Genomic DNA, 26,813 nt, shown 5'->3' with positions numbered 1-26,813 from the left:
CAGTAAGTGACGTATTAATCCGAATCATTCGATAAGTCCTGTGTTGAGACTCCGGCGCGAATTGTGCGGAAAATCGAGTAATTAATTGAATGGAATTTTGAACAACAATTTAAAACATCTTTTACTAATTTTTAAATTTTTTTATCTTTCTATTGCGGAAAATACGTATTATATTACTCATAGTAGACTCAAACTATGAGAAATAAATTGTCAGAATTATACAAAATAGTGATTTTATAAATATTAAATTTTATCGAAAGTACATTCGTAATTCGCAAACAATATAATAAACAATTAGAATTTATTTAATCGACTACAATTGGCGGATAATTTCTTGACGATTAATCAGACCAAAACCAATGGTCGAATCGTCACGATGATTATCCGCCAATTGTAGTCGATTAAATGAATTCTAATTGTTTATTAAATTTTATAATTATTAAAAGAACAAAGTTCTTATTTTATTTTTAATTCGATATCGTTGTAGGAAATTTATCTTTAACGTTCCTTTAAAACGGTTATATCCGCGAAAGATTGCGTTTTAAACTTGGTTTCTTTCTGCAATAACTACGTCCAATTGGTCTAATTCGTTAGACACACCCGCGTATATCGGCCCACGTTTTCGTCGACAAGATCGATATGTTCTTGCATCGTTATCTACAGTCACCACTATACTCACTCTCTCGGTATCTTCCCACCTATTCGCTGTGTGTTTTGTACGACGCCTGCGATATCCACGGTGTCTGCCACATCTATAATAAGTTTTACATCATTCTCGTTATTCGATACGAGGTTTTAGCGGCAATCTTTCGCCAAACTTTCGTTTGATACATGCCTACACATTTTTTTAAATCTAATCATCTTTCCTCCTAACAGTCTCACGCGAAACCGTCGTATCGATCATTTTACGGATACCAAATATCGAACGTAAGGAGTGTTCCGTCCTGACCTGATTTCACATCGTCGACATACTACCGGTAGCCTCCCACGTTTCAGAAATTCTCCAGCGCAAAGTCTTTTCTAATACGAGCGAAGATTTCCGCCTTCCTGCTCTTTCGTTATTGTTTTTAATTTAATTCCGTTTGCCACATCTGGCAGAAATATCGCGAAAAAATACAACGCTCATTCGTTCATATTTATCTGTTTATTTTAGGTCGCATATTTTTGCTTCAGGAAGCTAATAAGAGATGGAAATAATAATGCATTTTTTTCTTAACTTCAAATCAAACCAAATCAGAAACTTTTACTTTACCAATAAATAATTAACAACAAAAATTTGTTATTCGATCTAACTGACTATCAAAGCATTATTATTTTCACTGGTTGTTTTTATCTGAAAATGTATTAAAATAATGTTATAAATATATACGCAAGCTAATTGACTGAAATTTCTTCGTTAGAACCGCTCATGTTTTTACGCAAGGCGTTTACAGTAAGTTCAATTATCGTCTCGTATTGAAACATTAAGGATTACGAAACGTACCTTCAAGCAGCTGCTTGCGCGATCGCTAACGGCGATCGTGCCTACTTTAAATAACAAACTCGCGTGAGCTCCGATTAGATATCTAATGCAAGACAGGCGTTACCGTACATATGTTGCTCCAAGATAGCGTGAAAACATTTTTGAAATATAACGTTTTTTTAGAAAATACGTATATCTGAATACTTAACAGACATCACCATATTGACTACATCTTAAACAACGTTATATTTCCAAAATGTTTTCACGCTATCTTAAAGCAACAAAATAGCAACAAATTCTGGTATAAACGTTTTTTCGATTTGAGAGCACTCTATATATTTTTTTTCGCTTGGGGGGGGTCAGCTTGACACAAGTTCTAGCCCCACCACATACTAAAAAACACATATAGAGTGCTCAAATCCAAAAAACTAATACACCAGAATTTGTGGCTTTTTTGTTGCTTTAAGATAGCGTAAACAAATTTTCGAAATATAAGGTTCTGTAAACAATGCCATTAATAAATACTGCATCTTCGACCGTTATCTACGACTTGGATGGCTAAAAACTAAGTAAAAGAATTTGTTACTCGGGTCTTTTTGTTATTTAAATATTCTGTGGACCGTGCCCTACCAGAATATGCAACGTATGATTTTGTTGCTCGCCCCTAACTGCAATAAACAAATTATTTATCTCCGCGTCGACCGTTATCTACGACTTCCGTGGCTAAAAATTAAGTAAAAGAATTTGTTGCTCGGGTCTTTTTGTTATTTAAATATTCTGTGGACCGTGCCCTACCAGAATATGCAATATATGATTTTGTTGCTCGCCCCTAACTGCAATAAACAAATTATTTATCTCCGCGTCGACCGTTATCTACGACTTCCGTGGCTAAAAATTAAGTAAAAGAATTTGTTGCTCGGGTTTTTTTGTTATTTAAATATTCTGTGGACCGTGCCCTACTAGAATATGCAACATATGATTTTGTTGCTCGCCCCTAACTGCACATAAACAAATTATTTATCTCCGCGTCGACCGTTACCTACGACTTCCGATGGCTAAAAATTAAGTAAAAGAATTTGTTGCTCGGGTTTTTTGTTATTTAAATATTCTGTGGACCGTGCCCTGTCAGAATATGCAACATATGATTTTGTTGCTTGCCCCTAACTGCACATAAACAAATTATTTATCTCCGCGTCGACCGTTATCTACGACTTCCGTGGCTAAAAATTAAGTAAAAGAATTTGTTGCTCGGCTCTTTTTGTTATTTAAATATTCTGTGGACCGTGCCCTGTCAGAATATGCAACTTGCGATTTTGTTGCTCGCCCCTAACTGCACATAAACAAATTATTTATCTCCGCGTCGACCGTTATCTACGACTTCCGTGGCTAAAAATTAAGTAAAAGAATTTGTTGCTCGGGTCTTTTTGTTATTTAAATATTCTGTGGACCGTGCCCTGTCAGAATATGCAACATATGATTTTGTTGCTCGCCCCTAACTGCACATAAACAAATTATTTATCTCCGCGTCGACCGTTATCTACGACTTCCGTGGCTAAAAATTAAGTAAAAGAATTTGTTGCTCGGGCTCTTTTTGTTATTTAAATATTCTGTGGACCGTGCCCTACCAGAATATGCAACATATGATTTTGTTGCTCGCCCCTAACTGCACATAAACAAATTATTTATCTCCGCGTCGACCGTTACCTACGACTTCGATGGCTAAAAATTAAGTAAAAGAATTTGTTGCTCGGGTTTTTTTGTTATTTAAATATTCTGTGGACCGTGCCCTACCAGAATATGCAACGTATGATTTTGTTGCTCGCCCCTAACTGCACATAAACAAATTATTTATCTCCGCGTCGACCGTTACCTACGACTTCGATGGCTAAAAATTAAGTAAAAGAATTTGTTGCTCGGGTTTTTTTGTTATTTAAATATTCTGTGGACCGTGCCCTACCAGAATATGCAATATATGATTTTGTTGCTCGCCCCTAACTGCAATAAACAAATTATTTATCTCCGCGTCGACCGTTATCTACGACTTCCGTGGCTAAAAATTAAGTAAAAGAATTTGTTGCTCGGGTCTTTTTGTTATTTAAATATTCTATGGACCGTGCCCTACCAGAATATGCAACGTATGATTTTGTTGCTCGCCCCTAACTGCACATAAACAAATTATTTATCTCCGCGTCGACCGTTAGTCCGCGTCGACCGCGTTGACCAGTTAGGGGCGAGCAACAAAATCATATGTTGCATATTCTGGTAAGGCACGGTCCACAGAATATTTAAATAACAAAAAGACCCGAGCAACAAATTCTTTTACTTAATTTTTAGCCACGGAAGTCGTAGATAACGGTCGACGCGGAGATAAATAATTTGTTTATGTGCAGTTAGGGGCGAGCAACAAAATCATACGTTGCATATTCTGGTAGGGCACGGTCCATAGAATATTTAAATAACAAAAAGACCCGAGCAACAAATTCTTTTACTTAATTTTTAGCCACGGAAGTCGTAGATAACGGTCGACGCGGAGATAAATAATTTGTTTATGTGCAGTTAGGGGCGAGCAACAAATCGCAAGTTGCATATTCTGACAGGGCACGGTCCACAGAATATTTAAATAACAAAAAGAGCCGAGCAACAAATTCTTTTACTTAATTTTTAGCCACGGAAGTCGTAGATAACGGTCGACGCGGAGATAAATAATTTGTTTATGTGCAGTTAGGGGCGAGCAACAAAATCATATGTTGCATATTCTGGTAGGGCACGGTCCACAGAATATTTAAATAACAAAAAGAGCCGAGCAACAAATTCTTTTACTTAATTTTTAGCCACGGAAGTCGTAGATAACGGTCGACGCGGAGATAAAAATTTGTTTATGTGCAGTTAGGGGCGAGCAACAAAATCATACGTTGCATATTCTGGTAGGGCACGGTCCATAGAATATTTAAATAACAAAAAGACCCGAGCAACAAATTCTTTTACTTAATTTTTAGCCACGGAAGTCGTAGATAACGGTCGACGCGGAGATAAATAATTTGTTTATGTGCAGTTAGGGGCGAGCAACAAAATCATATGTTGCATATTCTGGTAGGGCACGGTCCACAGAATATTTAAATAACAAAAAATCCCGAGCAACAAATTCTTTTACTTAATTTTTAGCCACGGAAGTCGTAGATAACGGTCGACGCGGAGATAAATAATTTGTTTATGTGCAGTTAGGGGCGAGCAACAAAATCATATGTTGCATATTCTGGTAGGGCACGGTCCACAGAATATTTAAATAACAAAAAGAGCCGAGCAACAAATTCTTTTACTTAATTTTTAGCCACGGAAGTCGTAGATAACGGTCGACGCGGAGATAAATAATTTGTTTATTGCAGTTAGGGGCGAGCAACAAAATCATATATTGCATATTCTGGTAGGGCACGGTCCACAGAATATTTAAATAACAAAAAAACCCGAGCAACAAATTCTTTTACTTAATTTTTAGCCACGGAAGTCGTAGATAACGGTCGACGCGGAGATAAATAATTTGTTTATTGCAGTTAGGGGCGAGCAACAAAATCATACGTTGCATATTCTGGTAGGGCACGGTCCACAGAATATTTAAATAACAAAAAGACCCGAGTAACAAATTCTTTTACTTAGTTTTTAGCCATCCAAGTCGTAGATAACGGTCGAAGATGCAGTATTTATTAATGGCATTGTTTACAGAACCTTATATTTCGAAAATTTGTTTACGCTATCTTAAAGCAACAAAAAAGCAACAAATTCTGGTGTATTAGTTTTTTGGATTTGAGCACTCTATATGTGTTTTTTAGTATGTGGTGGGGCTAGAACTTGTGTCAAGCTGGCCCCCCCCCAAGCGAAAAAAAATATATAGAGTGCTCTCAAATCGAAAAAACGTTTATACCAGAATTTGTTGCTATTTTGTTGCTTTAAGATAGCGTGAAAACATTTTGGAAATATAACGTTGTTTAAGATGTAGTCAATATGGTGATGTCTGTTAAGTATTCAGATATACGTATTTTCTAAAAAAACGTTATATTTCAAAAATGTTTTCACGCTATCTTGGAGCAACAAAAAAGCAACAAATTCTGGTGTATTAGTTTTTTGGATTTGAGCACTCTATATACATATCTTAATCTCGCTGCGCAGATGCCGATTAGATTGCAACAACTGGAAAATACTCTTCCGCGTTCTGCGAACTCACGCTCGCTTTCCACTCTCCTCTCCTTTGCTGAGAGAGAGTGAGAAAAAGAGCAAAAGTCTAATGCTGTTAAGTAAACGCTGGATGTTGAAAGTAAATTCCTTACAAAAGGATATAATAAACCTATCATAATGCTCGTCAACGATAGCTTACTGGTTTCTCCTGTTTTTCTTTTTATTGCGCTAATATACAACTTCTAATGCCGTCGTCCTTTAAAAAGAGGACTGATCGCTAATCAAACGTCAACGTGTAGTTTCTGGGAAGGATGAACGGCATCGGAAAGAGATCTTAGAATGACAATAGCGGCGACGGCGCGTTTGCAATGGAAACAGTTGCCGCGGCCTTGACTCGCTAATTAAATTCAACATACATATTCATTCACACGGAGGAAGTCCATACGGATAGCGTCATCGTCGTGCCGCGCGTCAATCGTCTTTTCTCTTCTTTTCATTATTTTTATCCTAAAATGGGCATTGCATGATCACGTTTACACATTACCTACACGTTACAATACCGATTTCTTCGTAAAGTTCGAAAGTTTCTTAATGAAAGGAATAACGAATCTATTTTGGGAAACATCACGATGCTGCATTAGGTTTGAAAAGTTCGCTGTAGCGAGTAAACAAACGGAAGAAAAGACTTGTGGCGTACTTATTTTTATCAGACTTTCGTGCCTTCCGGTAAATTCAAACGTGCCCGTTATTTCTTAGTTATCTCGAACTTGACGGTGGGGGAACGTGAAACGTGGGAAACATTTTTAATCAGATACCTGTTGCGTGCATAAGATCTCTCGATGACGGTGATATCTACCTCCCGAGCATACCAAGAAAGGAAAGGATTCGCTTTGCACTCCTACGTGCGTTTAAAACCTTACTTTCGAACGCCTTAATAGTATTCCTTTATGTCCAATCGAGAAGGTAGTGTTTTAAGATCAAGAGATAAATCGAGAAAGTAGAACAATTTTTTTCACACGTTTTTTTCTCAAAAATCTATTTCGAAAATCAAAGAATTGATAATATCTCTGCGATTTATATAATTGGTATCACGTAAAATAAATTATATAACAATGTCAAAGTACGAATAACATTCAGAACTAGAAGATTTTATACGAAAAAATTTTATTCTATTTTTTATGTACTTTTTTTTAGATAGAGCCATTTTCTTCTCGATTGTGCTATCGATAACGGATTGTCCCTGTGTATTTTATTCTAACAAATACTTTTATGGAATAGTAATTTCAATGCACGATGATGCAAGCTGCATTGAACGGACACCTGTTGCACGCGCGTTCGAGCGATCAATCCCACGTGATAATTCACTACATGCAGTCTTACATGGTTCTGTCAATAAATGTCTGTAATACTAAAGTCTGTAAGCCCTTCAACTGGTTAAAAATACGAATAGCAAAGTTTAATATCATAATGAACTAGAAAGGACGTTAACTCTAATTTTTTACAAATTAGTTACAAATATAAAAGAAATGAAGTCATATTTTGTTATAAATTTTGTTTAAAATATCTAGAATTTTGAACGAATTTCCAATCTTTTATAAATAAGGAAAATTATTAACTATTTATTTGCCGAATTGTTACATTTAAATATAAATTAATTTGACTACAAATTAATTATTTTCGATATGCTATGTGATTAATTAAGATTATTAAATTTTTCGAAATTTTTTAAGATTTCTTTATACATTATGTATTTGGAACATTTTTTTCATATAATTTTGAAATGATTTAAAGTGCTTGATAGCACGTGACTATTACTAATATTTAGTTGCATGAATTTTATTTTGTTTTAGGTCATTGAGATAACTCTAAAAAAATTTACTCCGTGCGATCGTTTTGCTTCAGTTACACGGTAATTACATCTAACTAACCGTCCACAGCATGTCGCTCTTTCTCGAAAAGTTGCAAACCGCGTGGCGTGTTACGCCGCGCGATTACGCGGCTCCCAGACACGCATAATAATATTTCTCACGGGCAGAAATTCCGTTTTCAATCCTCGAGCGCGAACACGCTAGTTTATGTCGCTGGGAACTACCCTATTGCTAATTGCTCTAACTTTACGGTCGTTTATTTACCGAAGGTTGCTCTCGCATTCTAAATAAAGAATAATGAATAATAAACACTAAAATAATAGGCAATGAAGATAACGGATAATGCGAATCACGCAATTAACGAATAACGTGAATGTGTAATGAATAATATGAACTTTTATCTGCCAGGGTAACGAACTAAATGAAGATTTTCGTCTCTGGGAATTCAGCTATATAATGCCAAGTCGTAATGATAACATGCTTTCCTAACGCCTCTTTACAAAACGAACTGATCGTTTCGCGGCTGATCTCCCATCTTACACTCATATTAAATTACGAGTGATACATATGGAGCTTCGTATCGCGACGTTACAAACAGATTAAGCCGAGTTAAAGGCGTCGTGTCTGAGTAAGCGCTTATTTTAGAGCAATTAAGCCAGAGCATACGAAAGCAAATGTCTTTTTTTTTCTTGTGCTACCCTAAATTTCCCTTCTTCGCTGGCATTCTCTGTTCTTTACGGTGTTTCACACAACAGAACTTTGTCTATGAATTCCATAACGAATTTTTTGTTTGACCAACTAATTTTTTCAACGAACTTGTAGTCATTATATCTTTTCACTTTTTTATATCAAAAGAAATAATTCGTTCATAGTTCAGCATTATATATCTGGTATATTTTATATAGTAATCAAAAATTTTTTTATGTATGAAATATATACGTCCATTTTTTTTACATAGTTTTATTAATATCCCTGATAGAGTAATATATGGTGCAGTTATATATGATAGACGATAAGTATCGAAGTATTACTAAAGTTACGCATTCTCCTACCGTTACGCCACTAGCAACGTAATCACGCGACATCAATCAAAGCGATTGCTCTCCTTCCATTCCCCCTGCGATTCAATCACTCATACCATGAAAATCCGATTATGCTACAACGCGATACAAGAGGGATTTGGTTTAAATAGAACCCAATGCAACAGGTTCACCAATTTGCATATCTCCCGCCTTCGCCGTCGGCTGAATGACCCCCTGGGTCTTAATTGTTGATACTTACGTGTTTCCCGTTCACGTAATACGTGAATGAATTAATTATAGGCGAATTAAAAAATTATGAGCTTTCGATAATATATGTCAGACGATATCTGATTTATTTATCTACGTGCATAAGTCATGAACAACATAAATAAAGAAGCCGTGGGAAGAATTTTTATTTATTTATTGAAATTGCACCGAGACCGTAATGCTTAGTGCCACGATCTCAAGATTCCACCATTTTGTGGCTTTGATTTCGTAGCTACTTGGGACTTGGGACTCCGGCGTTTATAAAATTGCAAAGAGAAAGCGACGCGGTTAATTGGGCGAACAGCCAAAGGGACTGAGACGTGTTCTGGTCTCCATGTGATACTCCCGGCTACTACTGTACACGCACGCCTTTGTACATCGTAAGAGGGTGGCTCGACAATGTTGAAGCACGCTTTGGACTTTGAAGTGAAGAGGGACGAGAAACACGAGTAGCGAGGGGTATACTTGGACAACGCCTTCGTTTGGGTGCGACTCAGACTCGGATTTACGCGCGGCCTTCGTTTTTTTTTTCTTTCGAGCAAGCGAAGTTAAAGACGCTGTTCTACCAAGGCGAGACGACTGAATATCGTATATTGTCGTAAATGTTAGGGATCGTTACATCGTTACATCACGCGAAATCTATCTGTTTTACGATATTATGAGTTACGATATCACAATTAATTGCATTACTATTAATTCGTACATCTCCAATTTATTCTCCAATTAATAATTAACAGATTCCTATTTTATTTGTTAACATCTGTCTCGATTTATACACGTATACATATTATCAGGTATTATTCAAATTGTTATCTATACACGTAACTCCTCTGCGCATCTAGCGCGTGACATTTTTGCAATATGTGAAAAAAGATAAGATACGAGATATCATGTAATATCACACATGCCAATCATCGATATCTTGTGCGTCGATGAAGCATATGATTTAAATCTTCGTCAAAATAATTCAGATAACAAATACAAATTACTTTCAATTCTGTTTTTAGCGTTTCTTATTTACATTAATCGAGATATATTACACACACAAAAATATATGTTTTCCAATTAGTTTTTGATTTCACGTCTATCTGGTGAAATCCGTGAGCTTATACGATATTCATCTTGATTCTCAAATTTGTTCTACCAAATTTTGAAGAATTTTATGTAATAAAGTTGAAACTTGGTGTGCAAAATATTTATTTGCGGGAACAATCGATACAGGACGTTGCTTTCCGTAGCGCAGCGTCGAAATTACGCTGTTTTAAATCTCTGCAATGTTTCACCCCTCGATTTATCCCTGAGGTAGTCTTGCCCCCTCCTCTTTCGATCTCGACAAGCTCAGTAGCACGTGTGTCCCTGCAATCCTCTTTCCCAGCGCTGAATAGCTCGCGTTTCTTCACGCGAAATATGGAGAGAGTCAAGGGGGAGAACGTGAAGGAGCTCCTTGCTTTCCGCGCTGGAATTCACGTAGAGAAGAGGGAGAAAGAGAGTTCCGGTTCTCTTGCTGCATATAATGCATAATACACGGATTACGAGTGCCTCGTTATCGCGTCTCATAATTTTATATATCCCGACTTCCGCGCAATGTCCGTCGTCGTAAGGGGGTAAGGGGGATGTTGGTGCGCGCCGCCACGTGCGCGCCCCGCTTTGTTCCCTTATTAAAGCTCACCCTCCTTGCGCCGAGCAGCGTTTGTAAACGCTCCTTCGGAGTTTACACAGGCCGCACGTGCCCCGTAAGCCTTTCGTCGTTTACAACTAGCGGATGTTCCGTCCACACAACTTCGCAATATACCGCCACCATGGATCGAGGCCTCTTTCCAGATTTCCGTAGCCATGTGTTAACCAGAAAGCCGTGAACGTTACGTCGTATTTTCGTACAGCCCGTTTCAGCTTCTAAACTTGTTTTCCCTTTCGTCAGAATTATTTCGTTTGCCGCAAGAGATCGAATGTGCTCTGTTCTAGTCCAGTAATCGCCCACGTTTCCACGACAAAAGATCAACGGAGCTGTTGAATCGTATGCTGTTGAATTCTCTTGATGAAACTCTCGCGTCGGACCCTCCAAATCCAGACACGAGGATGCTAAAATAGGATTCTTGTATCAAGCCGACCAACTCTTCCGCTCCTGGATACCTTGCTCGAGAACCGCGTGCGGGTGAGGGCTCTCCCCCGCAACTCTTCGACGACGTAACGAGAACAGATGGACTCTGCCTCCTGCCTCGCACCAGAGACTGAATTTCACGTGTCGAGCCGCGGATGTCGCGTATGAGTCCGTCATACTCTTAAGGGAGTATAAATAGGTGCCGTGCGCAAATATCGCGGTCGTTGCTACCGAGACGTGCCACGAAAGCAATTCGTGAACGCAAGTCGAATGGTCTAATCCGCATTCAGCGACGTTCTTGATTTTTACTTTCCGTAATTGCATGCACGTATTCGTCAGACCGCTTCGTAAAATTCGCCCGCGCGACGAGTACGCATACCATGAAGAGAAGAAGATACGAGCTTAAATGAAATATGTAAACTGTTTCTAAATTTATATTATTAGTTTATCATTATTAGTCAGACTTTTTATAAGATTGAAAAGCTTACCTTGAATTATGTGGCTTGTTTTATCGTTACAAATTATTTCTATGGCTCGAAAATCTATTATATTCTTTTTTTTCTTAAAGAAAATTATAGAGATCTATTTTCGTTCATTCATTTAGAAATATTTGGTTTCTTGTTATTTAAATCAAATTAAATTTAATTAGTCTTCTTTATAGTGGGATTATATTACATTTATTATAATGGCAAATTTCGTGAAAAAATAGAATATTTTGAAAAATTGTTGAATAGAAATTTTAAAAAATACTTTTGTTTTAATGCTGAGGCATTGAGGCAACTTTCAGTCTTACAGCGTTGCAACTTGTGTTAGTTACTAAGAATCTAACATTCGAAATTTAAAAAAGACTGTACTCGAGCTGTTACTCGCCAAAGAAAAAAATCGATTCCAAATCGGTCGAGGAATCACTGGGTGAAAGGAACGACGAGAGTGGCGGGACACCCCGTTTACGACTTGTTGCTCGATGTCAAGTCTATCAATCACGTACTCTCTCAGTTTTGTTGTTTCTCGACGATTAAAACGAAGGCGGGGGGCGGTATAGCGAGTCATAAAAATATTCATGTCTCCTCAAAATATTGCATTCTTATGGAAAAAAGAAGATTTGATGACCCTCTATATTTATATCCATTTTTGCTTGAACTTCATTAAAGTTGTAAAATTTATCTTATAATTCAGATTTAATCTTAAGTCTCTTTGTGTAAATAGCTCTAATATATACACATTATAATATTGCAATGCATACAAATATTTTACTATAAAAATCAAACACCCATACTTTATAAAAGTTTGAAAAGTCAATAAATAAGATCATAGTATATGATAAAGAGTTATGAGACATAAATCTGGATAATTTTTAGATCATTCTGCTTAATTGTTGTATCTGAATTAGCTATTTCTTTGAACGTACTTCATAAAAGTATGTTCAATCTGTTTCCAAACTGGGTGGCAATGTGGTCTAGCGGTAAAGCGCCAGACTTATAACCGCGAGGAAGCGGGTTTGAATCCACCTGAGCCGCCCTGAGCGGTCTCGAAATTAAATTAAATTGGCTTTCGTGCCAGGTTAGTCCACACTTGGTCCACACGTAGCAATACTGCTACCAACACAGGCGAACATCGTTTGTGTTGTCTAAATTGTGGTCATTTATTTGGACAAAATTGTATTTTGCTTAAAAAGTTACCTTTAACTTTTTTTTAAAAATGGTCCTGAATTTTTAAGTTTTGATTTTTTTTTAATTTACCTCAAGCACTTTTGACTCATTATACTCTGTATGTCATTATTCATTATGCACATTGTTTTACTTGCTTTCTTTCACCTCAAGACGAAATGTCTCTGACTCGTGCGTCAATCCAAATAAATAACTGGAAATGAACGTTACTCGGGGATAAATCACATTTTAACATTTAACCATTTAACCATTCGCGATGATCTCGATCGTCGCGTGGACGATACGTTATCACGGCACGCGCCGTCGTCACCAGTTAAATGGGAACGAGAGAAGACGCAGATGTGGAAACAGAAGAGCAAGAGACAAGAGATAAATCTGTTCTCTGTCTTCTCCGCGCGTGGGCGAGTCCGGGAAGACGCGGAGTGGCCGGCTATCCGAACGAAAACAAGCAGTTAACGATCGAGCGGCCAATCTGAAATCCGCGAAATATTTATAGATCGCAGCTGCGATCGCGGTGGAACCGATCTAGACAGGCAGGAAAAACGTATTTTGTTCCGGCTACACGCGAGTTTTTAAAAAGTGTTATTTAGTCCTCGCAGATCCGCGGCCTCCCTCGCCATCGCGTAATCCAGGTTCCAATCGGCTCTTTTCGCTTCTCGTTACGGAAATACCATTCCGCAACTTTATATTTGTAATTAGATTATAATTGTGTTCTCATATGTGTACATTTCCTCTCATTCGTATCCGATTTCGGGGTCTCCCTTGCGCGTCTCTGCACGCCAGCCCCTCGCGATTGCAGTCCCACATGTCTACGGCTTAATGGTGATTTTAAGCGATACTTCCCGCCGGCGCCCCTCTCCCCCCTAGGGACCCGCATCGACCTTCGGTACCCCGAAATCGTTAAACGAAGCACGTATAGGAAATGTGCTACGCGGCGCGAACAGCTGTGAAAATTGACTTTTCGACGAACCGTAAACGCCCGTTTGCGCTCCGTAATTCCGTCGACGGATATCTTGTTCCCGACCCGCGCGAGCAGCCCCTGCGGTTTTCGACGGACGAAACCCTTGAATTTACTCTCGGCATTGCACTCTTCTCGTCTTCGCATCCGATCTCGCCCGCTACCGAGCCCTTGAGTATATTTACTCGGGATCGACGTGTACATAAACATCGTGTTCTCCCGTTCGAATGCTCTCAAACCGACAGATATAAAATCAGGTTCTCCGCATTTCGAGAAAACAAGATAATTCGGCCAACTGTAATGTGATAATTCTGAAATTTATGTATCCGTAACTAATTATTATGAAATCGTGAAAAAATAGTTTTGAGAATTATTTAAATACACAGCGACGCGCGAATGTAACGTTGGATATTAACATTATTTCATTAGTTACTTGCAGCTATTAAATAGTATTGAAATAGCAGAGTAACTATAATATATAAGGTGTTTCAGACCTGCCATGCCACTCATTAATAGTATAATATCGACAAATTCGTTTTAACTTAAGATAATTTTAGTAAGTTGCTTTATTAATTAATTTTAGATATGAGAGAATAGTGAGCCAACGATAGCTAAACACAAGATGTTACATTAACAATCGTTGGCCCACTATTCTCATATAACTTAATTAAAATTTTACTTAAAAGAAAAAAACGATTTACTCTTCGTACTTGAATTAAATTGTTCACATCTACCGTTACAGACATCGCTATGGACTGGTCGGACCACGCGCTTTGGTGGCCAGTACGGAATCACTGGCTGACCCGAACACGCAGCACCCTGGACCAGTATGGCGTGGCGGCGGACGCGTTGCTGCATTTCACGCCGATGCACAAGACCCTGAGGGTGCAATTGCCGGACATGCGATGCCTCGACTGCCGCGTTGACTTCTCCGTCAAGACGTTCAACGCGGTCATCAATTTGTGCAAGGAACTCGGTGAGTCCGCGAGCCCATTGACACCATTTAAGGAGTCGCGATGGAAACGAGCGAATCAATCGAGCGCGGCGGCGCGCGTGCCTTCGTTAACGACGATTACGAGGAACGAGAGAAAGAATGTCGCGGACGTCAATCGATTAACATTGTAGATATAATGTATAGTTAGTAGATGTATTTAACTAGAAAAATTTCGCGTCTCTTTTACACACGCATGCTGCAGCGTCGTGTTTTCAACTTTCGTTGAAAATAGAATACGCTTCGAGAAAAACGGGATACTCCGTGTATATATTTCGACATGGTATTACGTAATCCGTTTTGCAACAGCAGCCTGGCTGCTTCTATGATTATCCGAATGACTTTACGTCGCCTCGTCTTTTTCATGACAAACCGATTGAGCAAGAAATCTCCCCAAATTACGAAATCGTTTGTTACGTCGCGTTTTCAGAGCACGTCGAGAAGTTATTTCACTTCGTTACAAAGTTTTATGTATTTATTATCAATAGATAAATGTGGCAAGGGTCGCGATGCAAGCGCGTCGCAGCACGAGGTGGATAAGCGTGTCAACGCTATAATTAATATTGCACGTGGCAACGAAATAGAAGCGATAAGCTCACTTTTGTCACGCGAAGGTCGCATAAACCGTCGCGGCTGTCGATTTCGCCACCGCGGCATGCTCACCGAGCTCGCTTTTTAATCAAGGAAGTGGGTTAACGCGATAATTCCCGTCGCGAGAATAAAGCTGAGCCTACTCCCGAGTAGGAGGAAGTACCGTTGCAGATACGCGCTTATCATTCTGCTAATGGCCTAAAAAGTAATTCCGCGTTCGGGAAATATTGCGTTATAACGTTGCCTTGAAGCGAGGTGACCGTTGATCTTTACGCGACTCAGCTCGTTCCAAACTCGCTACCGTTTTTGCACTTCTGTCTAGTGCTGAGACTATCCGGATAGCCGAATATATTCGAATATACAAAAATAAAATCCTATAAAATCCGGATATTCGGGAAAACTATAAAATCGTATTAAATACATGAATAGGAATAAATTTATGAAAAATAACTAATTTTTTTTAACATTTGTTTACTTTTCGGCTTATTACAAAAATAAATCAAAATTCAAATGTGTTAACATTAATCTATATAATGCTAACAGATTATTATTATATACATTATTTTTTTATTATATATTCTCGCATAATTCTCCTTGGAGTGAAATTTCACCCTAAATAGAGTGAACATACTGACTCAAAAGAGTAAATTCAAACTCTCCATAACGAATAAAAATTCAATCCAATAATTTTGAATATTCAGATTATTCCTTTATTATTTTTCTCTTTTGAATATCTGGATATTCAAAAAATAAAATAATTCGGATTATCCTCCCAGTACTATTCGCCCAGTTCTATCAGTGATTCTATTTAATAAATAAGCATCGACGATACAAGATCAGTGTGTCATATTCATAAATAGACACCAACGCGATCTTTGTCCGTCAATTACTCCATTCCCTTGTAAGAATATAGGGAATGAATGTCATGATTGTTTTTACCTCGCCTTTGGCTCCTCGCGCTGAAGCGAGGGAGACACATTATCTCTCTATCTCTCTCTTCTGTCGAATAGACTTGACTCTAACGCGAGATCAATCAAATCCTTACGATCGTTGCCGCAGGCATTAGACACCCGGAGGAGCTCTCGTTCTGCAAGCCGCTCGAGCCGAATCACCTGAAATACAATCTGAAGGATCTGCCGGCCAAGAAGAAAATTGAGAATCAGAAGAACGGGCATTGGAACGTATCGGCCGACACGAATACCTTCATCCCAGCCAGCCAGAGTCCCAGGGGATCCACAGGAAGTTTAGATCAATCGAGCCCATTCATGTGCGCGCCGGTTACGCCTAACAACAGAAATCACAGCACGCCGATCAGCTCTCCCGTCTCGGTAGGCCTACCGTACAAGCGAAATCTTTCTTCATCCTTTCGTTCCTACTGTGGTCATACTACTAAATATTAAGAATTATGAAATAAAATATTACTGCTGTCTATATTTTCACATATTTGTTTCAATATGTATAGTAATTCCTTTGAAAAAGGATTAAAATAGAATGAATTTTGTGGAATGTACGGTCATGATATGTTGGACAGATCTGAATAACGTATACATATATATATATAATTATTGATCATGTCGTAATTATTTTATGACGATATAACAAATTTACGCTTGCAAATTTCCAGCATACCGGCACGTGGAAGAGGAACAACAACTCCTCCGGCTTCGGTAGCACCGGCTCCTTCAACGCGAATAACAGCACTATGAGCCTCGAGGCGTTGAACGGCGGACTGACGGAGTCCTTGGCGCAGAGCCCAACGTCGATCTCGCCGGAGGTGCGGGTGAAGGTGGTCAGGCCGAAGAGCCTGATCGAGAGGGCGAGAATGAACGTCGCCTGGCTGGATTCCTCCCTGTCGATCATGGAGCAGGGTATCCGCGAATTCGACACGCTCAGGCTGAAGTTCAAATTCTACTCCTTCTACGACCTGAATCCGAAGACCGACGCGGTGCGCATCAACATGATTTACGAGCAAGCCAAGTGGCAGTTGCTCGCGGAGGAGATCGACTGCACTGAGGAGGAGATGCTGATGTTCGCGGCGCTTCAGGTATCTGAACGATCATTGTGTCGGCAGAAATGATCATTGATACGTTGACTGGCACGATGGTCACTCGTGATATGCTGTCGAAATTTTTTAAAACGCTTGTAGAAAATAAACGCGGTCTAATGTAAAATGTTAAATGGTATAAATAGACCGACGTGACAAGAACCGATATGGAGATTTGCTTATAAATATTACGACAGATGCAAATGTATCACGCAGGCGGATAGAGACATTGGAATGCGTTCGTATCTCGGTTTTCGATATTCGATCCTTCCATTCTTTCCGACCATATATACGACTCACCGTGCCGGTTTGGTCTCGATATATTTATGCCGCTCCGTCGCGAGGGAGGAACCCCACGCGACGCATAATACATGCAAATAGCCACGTCCTTGAACCGATTGCTTCGCCAGCCGGTGTTCCACCATAGCCGCGATGCCGTCACGCGACAACACAACCAAGAAAAGATATGTGATCATCTCGCCTCGACCCACAAAATGTGTTTTGTACCTCTTGCACACCCACTTTCCCCGTCCTCGCGACGTTGAACAGAAAGGGAAAAAAAATAGAAAAAAAAAACAAGAAATGTTACCTACGCTTCTCCATTGCAGGTACAAGTGAATCTTCAGGCGAGCGTGCCGCAGCCCACCTACGACAGCAACGGAGGGACTTCGCCCGTCGAGGACGATATCGACGCGGCCTTGACGGATCTGCAGGTGACCCTGGAGGGCAGCAACATCAGCAACGGACCCAGCGACATTACGCAGGTGCCCGAGCTCTGCGACGAGCTGCGTTTCTTCAAGCCGAAGCGTTTCACATTGAAAGCCTTCAAACGCTATTGGTTTACGTGCCGCGATCTCCAGCTCAGGCTCTACAAAAGCAGGGAGGAGGCGGGTGGCTCGGAATCGCCGGTCTACGTGATCAATTTGCGCGGCTGCGAGGTCACGCCGGACGTACATCTGTCGCAAGGTCGCTACGGGATCAGACTGGAGGTGCCCAGCGCCGAAGGCATGACCGAGATGTGGATAAGATGCGACAACGTAAGCGGATTAAACTCGCATTAATGTGGCGTGTCGTCGCCAAGCAGCAGCATTATTGAATTAACCGTTCTCAAATGTATATTAACGCTTGTCACACGTTGGTGTTTGGCCACACGCCAACATATAATAACATACATGTTGCATCGAAAACGAACGGAGTTCTCACGAGTGGAGTTTCTCTCAAGTTTTACGAAATAAAAACTAAATGTTAGAACTGATTCAATTCCCAGATACTCGCTTGAATTCGATCCCATCACGATTCTTTATTATTCTAGGAACAACAATACGCAAAGTGGATGGCCGCGTGCAGATTAGCGGCCAAGGGCCGCACCCTCGCCGATGCGTCCTACGAGAGCGAGGTCAACAGTATCACAGCTTTCCTGCAACTGCAGAGGCCCGCGCCCGCGCCGGCCATCAATCCGAGCGCTTTGGACATCGTACCGGAAGACTATGTCGCGCCTAGATTTGCGAAGAAGTTCAAAGGAAAGGTAACAAATCATTCGCATTCGAATAAGTGATGAATGATCGAACCAACTAGTCGCATTGACACTTCTTGTTTTCCACATAGTTGGTGCAGAGAATCTTGGAAGCACACGCAAACGTTAAAGACCTGCACCTCATCGAGGCGAAGTTGAATTATATCAAGGCATGGCAGTCCCTGCCGGAATACGGTATCTCTCTTTTTGTTGTGCGATTTACCGGTAAGAGCAAGGACGAGCTACTAGGTATCGCCAATAACAGGCTAATGCGGATGGATCTTCACAGTGGCGATCATCTAAAGACTTGGAGATATAACACCATGAAGGTACGTATTCATTTGCATATTTTATGTGTTATTTGTATCCTCTCCGTATTTCTTGATTATGGATTAAAAATAATGGATCTTCCGTAAATTAAATTCTAGAACAAGAAAATAGATCTATTCTTTTAATATCCTTTTAATTCATACAGACTTTGGTAAAGTTATAATGTTTTGAAAATCGAAAAGTAACAATAAATTTTGGATACAGAAAAATCGTTTAGAATTGACTGGAGTTCCATAGTTCCAAGACGCTTTTAATGAAAAATATATATTTCAAGATAAAAAAATGCATGATCTTGTCCCTTTTACAGGCGTGGAACGTTAACTGGGAAGTAAAGCACATGATGGTACAATTCGAGGAAGAAAATATCATTTTTGAATGTCAATCAGCGGACTGCAAGGTTGTCCACGAATTCATAGGAGGCTACATCTTCCTATCAATGCGCTCGAAAGAAGCGAATCAAACGTTGAACGAGGAGATGTTCCACAAGTTGACCGGTGGATGGGTTTAATCCAGTACTGCAACGAGTGTATAAAACCGAAACTAACATATTCTGAAAAGCGATGATGAGATGCGTTCCACGCATTACCTATTCGCGCTCGTTACGTGCTTGTTCAAGGACCGACCGTTTTTGCATGCTGGTTGACACTTGTAAAAATATTTAAATCTGGTCGTATTTATCATGTTTTAACATTGTATACTGTAAATAGAATATAATTGTGTCCCTTCTACGCGCAAGCGGAAGAGTTTTAGTAAACTAGAGTTATTTTTATTCGACAGGAGGCTAATTCAGAAAAATGTTTACCGATATGTTTACCTTATTATTAAGGTACTAATAATATTGACAATCGTCACAATTATGGTTTGTTTTGCACGAAAAAAAGTTTTCTATATTTTTACAACGGTTTTATAAATAAACATCTGCGAAACTATTTTACAAAGATGAAGATTATACTTTTATACGAAACTTTTTCTATTTAGAAAAATCATTTAATAAATAATGCCGAATTTAGGAACAAATATGTAAAGCCGGTACAAGCAAAAATCTATGGAACATATCGCGGAATGTTAGATAACGCTCTACACAAAAAAAAGAAAATTTCTTTAATTCTTTAAGGAAGGATAGCGTGGAACCGTCTGTGGTTTCGAGTGTTTTATATTCTACGGCTGTCCCAAAAAAGAGTTAATCTGAAAATTATTTTCAGTCGGCGATTTCTTTTACGTCGCATGAAAAACTTAATTCTTATAATCCTCCCTCTCATATTGCGTGTCAGTATCCTCTTCAGTGTCACAAGGTGCTATACTAACCGAGCTCGACTTCACAACGCAAAAGATCGAATCGTGTAAATTATTTGTTATTATCATGTAAATTAGATGTAGAAGAAGAAATATATCACTTATATCGTTATATATTACATTCACAGGAGATACCCCGTTATATCTGTATGTAACAAAAAAAAAAGATTATAGTTTTGTATATTAATAGGCAGTAACTGTTCTGTACAATAAACTTATTAATGTATTCGACAGATTTTTTAATTCCTATTCTGTCCATTGTGCCGTGAAATCAATAACATACTACATACTATAATTCGACAATTTATAGAAAAAAAGTGAAAATTGATTTTATTAAATAAAATTTAACGTTAATTGATTAAATTTCCCTCATGTTACTTTTGACAAGTAATTCACATCAAAAATTGCAATATTATGGACTTTATTAAGCAACAATACGTTATCAACATCCATGTAAGTTTGCATTGGTCGTGCAATCCAATAGGAAATTAAGAAAAAATATTCGTAAAGACAAGTGTAAATGTTTTCGAAAATAATTGTTTGACATTTTTAGCCTGCAATCTCTTGTATTTTCAATTGTATAGCTTGTCGATGTGTCGATTAATTCTCTTCGCGTGTCTTCTTATCCCACGGTGATAGGCAGTTGCTGATCTTTCCCCGAGGTATTTACCGTCTTCGAGGACGGTTGATTCTTATTGTCCGAATTTTTCAATGAAGGTAGTGCCCTCGTTACGACAGGTACGTTTCCGATTCCCGACCCGCCCAGATTACCGCCTCCGCACATCTAATTGCACAGGCGACAAATCGTTACGCTTCTTCGAAATAATTTTTGTGCGGAACGTTGCAATTACTTCTCGGACTTATTATGTGAGCAATTGCGCGCTCAAAAGTAAATTAATTTTTATGTAGCAATCTCTATAAAACCCTATGTTACGTGTTTAAAAACTCTTGTATCATGTCGATCAAGACTCCTGGTTTCTCACTGCAGGTGAATTATAACAGAATAATGTAAATTTTGTCTTTACACTTCAAGACACATTAAAATCAATTTGTAACTCTTATTATAATAATCTTACAATGCTATTTCAATTAATAGCTAACAAAAAAAAATACTTTTTATAATGCATAAAAAAACATTCCTCGCTTCTGTTATCATGATCCACTATGACTAAGAGACCAGGAACCTTTAATGTAATTCTATAATTAATGCTGTTTGTCGTAACCGGAGTATGACTCGGCGGCGCTGAGTGGACGAGTCTTCCGGCGAGGGAGCCCGTTCTATCCTTCCTCGCTCTCACCCACTCGTGGCCGAGCACCCTCTCGAGCGTAAGCCTAAGAGTGATGTCCGGCTCGAGGATCTGCCGGACGATGCTCTTCGCCAGCGCGGACACGGTGTCGCGGACACGGGACCTGAATACCCAGTTGCGCGACATCTGGTCCTTGAGGAGCTTTCGCAGATTCTCGTCGTCGAACGGCATCGTCGCGTTCAGCATGATGAAGAGGATGATGCCGAGCGACCACACGTCTGCCAATTTCGGATTGTACGGAGTGCCGGCGACGACCTCCGGCGCGGCGTAAGCCGCCGAGCCGCAGTACGTCTGGCTTAGGACCCGCCTGCCCTCGTGGTCTATGCAGAACCTGGCAAAACCGAAGTCCGCCAGTTTCACATTGAACTTCCGCGAGAGTAGTATGTTCTCGCACTTGAGATCCCGGTGGGCGATATTCTTGCTGTGCAGGTAGTGCAAGCCGGACGCCATCTGACGAAACCACAATCGCGACTGTTGTTCCGGCACCATGCCGTTGGTCTGCACGAAGTCCAGGAGATCGCCATTGTCGGCGTAGCGCATGAAGATGAAGACGCGCGGGCCGCGCTGCAGGATGCTGTGCACCTGCGCTCGACGAAATTAGGATTGCTGACGCGTTAACGTCAGAATTGGGCGAAATGCGATCAAATTACATTAGATTACAATTACTAATCGTCATTACATTAATCGCAATGATCCCTTATCACCCACATAACTTTATTATGATAATAAAGTTCCAATATATATATATCCCTCTTCGAGTAGAGAACTCGAAGTTACTTTCTAATAGCCATGGTCTCGGCCAGTTTTGAAAGAAAAGAGAAAAAGATGAGTTAGCGTATGAGTCTCCAATCATTCATCCCTTATCAAAGACGAAGAGATGAGCATTTTCTTGGTTTCTCTTACTTGAATGATATGCGGATTTTCTATCTTCGTTAGAATTTCAAGCTCGCGGGGAAAGAACTTGTCCAAGAAGTCGTTTGGCGCTTTCTCCTTATCGAAAATCTTACAGGCCAGACGCATCTTCTTAGAACTCGCTCCATCGATATACTCTGCTAGATGGACGGTCGCGTAAGAGCCCTGAAAACGATCATTCCGCGTATTATAAAACGCAAAATTTGTAGTCATGGTATCTGGCGCGGTCGACCAACACCATCAAACAACAAGATGATTCTTAAAAAAGTGAAGAGGATGAGAATGAAAAGAGATAAAGATCAGCTTTATGTAATAAATATAATTTAAGAAACAGTCAAGAGGCTGATTAAATAGTAGCCAAAAGCCATTGTACAAATTGAAGAAAGTGCTATCGCGAGAACGGATGAAGAGGCGGGAAAATATTAAAACGCGTAAGAGAAACGAAAGACCAGAGGGAACAATGAACAACCTGTCCGATCTTCTTGCCTATGAGATAGCCCCGCTGCTCAAGAGCGTTCACCTCCGAATTTCGGGGGCTGAGTCGCGTGGCCATGCCAATAATCCTTCATCGATTCCTCATCACTGACCCTTCCCCTCCTAAGGACCTCGATCGTCTTCTCGCCCCGACACGTGCGTGAGAGACGTTTGCAGGATTCACCCGGAAAATTTCTCTATCTTGCTCCCTTCGCGTTCACGCGCGCTATTCCTCGGCCGGCAGTGGCAGGTTTCGTTAACGCGATCTTAGCGGTACGCGAAGCATCACAGAGTTCCACGACGGAATGGTGTTTCGCTGCTACGTCGACGCTTCCGGTGATAATGCGGATCCGTTCGGTCATTTGAAGCGGCTGCGAGCACTAGAATTTTGGACAAGCCCAGTTTGTGCCTGGTGTGCGACGGGAGGAAGGTAAGGATCCGCGTCTCATTCGAGCGCAGCCATTATACTTGGAAAAGTGAGAAACAATGAACGAGCGAGATTGATCGTGCGTGCGGATCTCGGACCGCTTCTCGCCACGGAGTCGTGAGCACTAACGGTCGTATTCACGACCGTGGTGACGTGGTCGTGAGGCCACGAGCCAATTTTTGGACGCGAAATAAGCAAAGTCTATAATTATAACTTTAAATGACAAACTCCATATTGCATACAAAAATCTCAGTAAATTTATTAAACATTACATGTGTATATGAACCTTTTACGTTAGTAGGATGCGTTAGTAACTACGCCCAAAAAGTGTATAAAACTGCGCCTTCTTCTTGCATTGGTGGTGAATACATTTTAACTCGCTGTTCAATTTTGGGTGCTTAAATGGTATTCAGACTCTTGACGCCCATCATGTTCAATTTGTAATTAGTCATATTGAGTAAAAAAGAAAGCTGCTGTTCAGTACCAAATTTTAGTTTCAAAACTAAATTAAAGAAAGTTTAGATATATTTTTAACAAATTTAATTTACATTTAAATTTTAACTTGATTGTTGACGCATTGCATTTTATCTTCCTAAAAATTTTCTCTTTTACTTATTGATTCTTTTAAAGATTATAAATAATGCTTTGCAGTAGCAAAATAATACTTTACTTTTTGTCATTTAATGTACAAATTATTAATTTATAAATAATAAGATATTAATTGAAAGATAAAGGTATACTGATTTTACCTGCTGATTACGTGACACTTCAGGCGTCATATAAGGTGTTGTTGTCCATCAGGTATATGGAACAATATAATAGGTTGTTCCCGTGACGAATAAGAACTAATGGTGGCATACGGAACGTCACAAATAAAAAATCCCTTCCCCTGCAGTTGAATTATCTCTCCCTTCTCCACGCGTTTGAGTTCCACTTCACCCAGCATTTGAACCTCTTTCTAAAATAAGAGTTTTTATATACAATTAACGATACACACAATAATTGCCAGTTTACTTGTTTGTAAGTAAAATTCTTTACTCTTGTATCCTTGGTAACGAAGTTTTTAAAATCGTCGTCTTTACCCAAAATCGGCACGCTCAAAATGTGATCAAAGTAAACAGCACAGCATTTTATTGGGTTTGACTCTTCCGCATTTGGATCAGATCTGGGTAACGACTCAGCCACCCATTTGATCTTCAAGTTGGTTTCATTGTTCTCCAAATTTAGTCGTGCTAGCACATCAAGTCCACCTCCCCTTCGTTTAAATACTTTTAGTATCAATAAATTGCCCCAATTGATAAAGGTTGCATTCTGGTTATTGTTTAATCTTTCAGCATCCTCCTTTTCTATCAATATTCTAGGGCCCACTCGCACTCGTTTGGTACCTTTAGATGAATCTTTAGGATGATTTTGCACACTCAGCCACTCTTCCTTAGCATCTACTACAGTTACCAATATCATTTCACTGCGATAATCCAATGCGGTATACCTAAAATTATAGATATTTTTAAAAAATATCGACATACTATACTAATCCATCAAACTTTTAATTACATTTTTGATATTTTTATTACCTGACCGCGACATGGTCGATGATCATCTTGTTAAAAGCCCATATTTTATCCCATTCTATCAAGGATATTCTTGATTTTTCTTGGAAGACAACATATTTTAGAACATCGACTTCCATTCCTCGTCTCAGAATGCCTTTCACTGTCGGAAAGCGTGGATCGTCCCAGCCATCGACTAAACCTTCATTTACGAACCAGGTTAACTTTCGTTTAGATAAAACCGTATAAGTCATGTTTAACCGTGAACATGACTTGCGTTCTGGGTAACGCAATCCCAAAGTCAGGCTTATCCAAAAAAATACACTTTCTCTATCAGAATACTCCGTTGTACGTAGAGTGTGAGTAACGTTATTTAATTGAGCATCTCTATCATGATCCTCCTTGTCCAGTATATCCAGAGTTTGAATAGCGTCATGAAATTCAGCATCTTCATCATGAACCTCCATTATACGTAGAGTGTGAGTAACGTTCTCAAAAACGTCGACAATTGAACAGGCAAAATCATATGTAGGATACACCCTAATATAAACAAGTAAAAGCAATAATTTTATAATTAAATTGTAATTTTTAGGTTGTACCGTAGCTCGTATTAATACTGATATAAAACAGTATTGTTAACCAAATTCATATATTATAAATACAAATAGTACATAAAATAACTAGTTTATTAACATCAATGAAGTAATCCAATATTAAAAATTTTTTTCAATTATAACTAAACCTTTCAAGCTATTGTTAGATTAATAATATATAAATAGGTCTTGCGAAAATATTTAAAAATATTAATACTTGTATTTGTTTCCAGTACGTGGATGAGATTCTGGGTTGCAACGGTAAAGTGTTGGATCGCGCATGCATCTGTTTGCCGACTGATAATCGATCTTTGCTCTGACACAGTACTTTTGACCCTCCTCGGTACCGCGTTTCATTTCTTCCCACAATGCCAGATTATCGTCAACGGCTGTAAAGGCGGAATATTATTATTACAATAAATCGAGATAGAAAATTAATATGACGTTTCTTCTCAACATAATTATTTACAGTTATCTCGATATGTAGATTTCAATCTTTGATCGCGTTGTTCTTTCATATGATTCGGCGGGGTGCCATCCACGTATGCCTTCCCCTTCTTAATTAATGTAGTACAATAGTCTGGTAATATCTCAAAGTAATCCGAGGTATGCGTAAAACGATCAGGCCTAATTTGCAGTAATCTTAAATCTTCCAATATAGCGTCCTCAAATTTTACGGTCTCTTTCGCTGGACTTGTGTCGTCAAATCGCATGATGAGCTGCCCTTGACATGACTCGGCATAATGCTGATGTAAGAAAGCTGCTCTGGCAAGACCAATGTGCACCTAGCCATTTGGTTCCATTGAGAATCTTACTAATTTCTGCAAAAGATAAGTGAAAAATGTTTTAGAATTTACAAGAGTTGAAAAATTAAACTAAATCTACTTCTCGTTGTACTGCGTGACTTTACTTTGTCCGAAGTTCGGTTGAGTTGCCCCACATTCGTGGACAGTAGATCTTCTTTATTTTTCGATTCCATTGATTCCATGGCACATTAGATTGTGGCAAGGATGCCCATAGACTTTCTCTTCCTAAGTCTATGGGGCCCAATGCAAAGAGCCGAGCACGTGGAACTTCTATGCAGACAGTAACAGTCGCAATACTTAAAAATTTGCTTCCGGAAAAAACACGTCCGAACACAATCGAGCTCGCCAACCGACTCCGAGCACGTGGAACGAACCATGTAATCCACGTGATGTGAGCCGGGATGCGCTTGCTGCGCATGCGCGAGCTTTTCCCAGCCGACCCAGCCTTTCCCGAGCCACGAGCCACGTGCTAC

The 26,813-nt window shown here is 39.5% G+C and overlaps 3 protein-coding genes across 5 annotated transcripts in view; 1 reads left to right on the top strand and 2 right to left on the bottom strand.

Moving 5' to 3' along the window:
- The window catches only part of LOC139781745 (unc-112-related protein), a 48,247-nt gene extending 27,750 nt beyond the window's left edge, over nt 1-20,497 (top strand). Inside the window, exons 2-8 of the mRNA XM_071720625.1 lie at nt 14,252-14,485; nt 16,151-16,419; nt 16,716-17,135; nt 17,744-18,172; nt 18,448-18,660; nt 18,741-18,977; nt 19,286-20,497. Coding sequence (XP_071576726.1) covers nt 14,252-14,485; nt 16,151-16,419; nt 16,716-17,135; nt 17,744-18,172; nt 18,448-18,660; nt 18,741-18,977; nt 19,286-19,486 — 2,003 coding nt within the window. The 3' untranslated portion in view covers nt 19,487-20,497. The remainder of the gene's footprint in view (nt 1-14,251; nt 14,486-16,150; nt 16,420-16,715; nt 17,136-17,743; nt 18,173-18,447; nt 18,661-18,740; nt 18,978-19,285) is intronic.
- A 295-nt stretch (nt 20,498-20,792) lies between these two features.
- Tssk (Testis-specific serine/threonine kinase) lies at nt 20,793-23,098 on the bottom strand. Its single transcript, XM_071720700.1, has 4 exons — nt 22,960-23,098; nt 22,482-22,655; nt 21,495-22,160; nt 20,793-21,055 (listed from the first exon to the last, which is right to left on the bottom strand). The coding sequence occupies exons 1-4, from the start codon at nt 23,041-23,043 to the stop codon at nt 20,894-20,896; spliced, it is 1,086 nt and encodes a 361-aa protein (XP_071576801.1). The 5' UTR covers nt 23,044-23,098; the 3' UTR covers nt 20,793-20,893.
- On the bottom strand, nt 23,075-26,584 carry LOC139781768 (bifunctional glutamate/proline--tRNA ligase-like). 3 transcript variants are annotated; one of them, XM_071720669.1, is made up of 7 exons: nt 26,445-26,584; nt 26,004-26,355; nt 25,752-25,923; nt 24,966-25,481; nt 24,430-24,880; nt 24,141-24,349; nt 23,075-23,344 (listed from the first exon to the last, which is right to left on the bottom strand). In XM_071720669.1, exons 2-6 carry the CDS (start codon nt 26,245-26,247, stop codon nt 24,167-24,169), a joined length of 1,566 nt encoding a protein of 521 aa, XP_071576770.1. In that variant the 5' UTR covers nt 26,248-26,355; nt 26,445-26,584; the 3' UTR covers nt 23,075-23,344; nt 24,141-24,166. The 3 variants fall into 3 exon arrangements, with proteins under 3 accessions (XP_071576770.1, XP_071576761.1, XP_071576773.1); XM_071720660.1 differs by lacking the exon at nt 23,075-23,344 and adding an exon at nt 23,626-23,983; XM_071720672.1 differs by lacking the exon at nt 23,075-23,344 and adding an exon at nt 23,626-23,893.
- Between the last annotated feature and the right edge of the window lie 229 nt (nt 26,585-26,813).

This window comes from Temnothorax nylanderi, unplaced genomic scaffold (genome assembly GCF_030848795.1).
Source record: "Temnothorax nylanderi isolate EJ_2023f unplaced genomic scaffold, tnyl_v1.0 TNYL_tig0007_pilon, whole genome shotgun sequence".
NCBI classification, from domain to species: Eukaryota; Metazoa; Arthropoda; class Insecta; order Hymenoptera; family Formicidae; genus Temnothorax; species Temnothorax nylanderi.
This window is presented reverse-complemented; position numbering and strand designations above follow the sequence as displayed.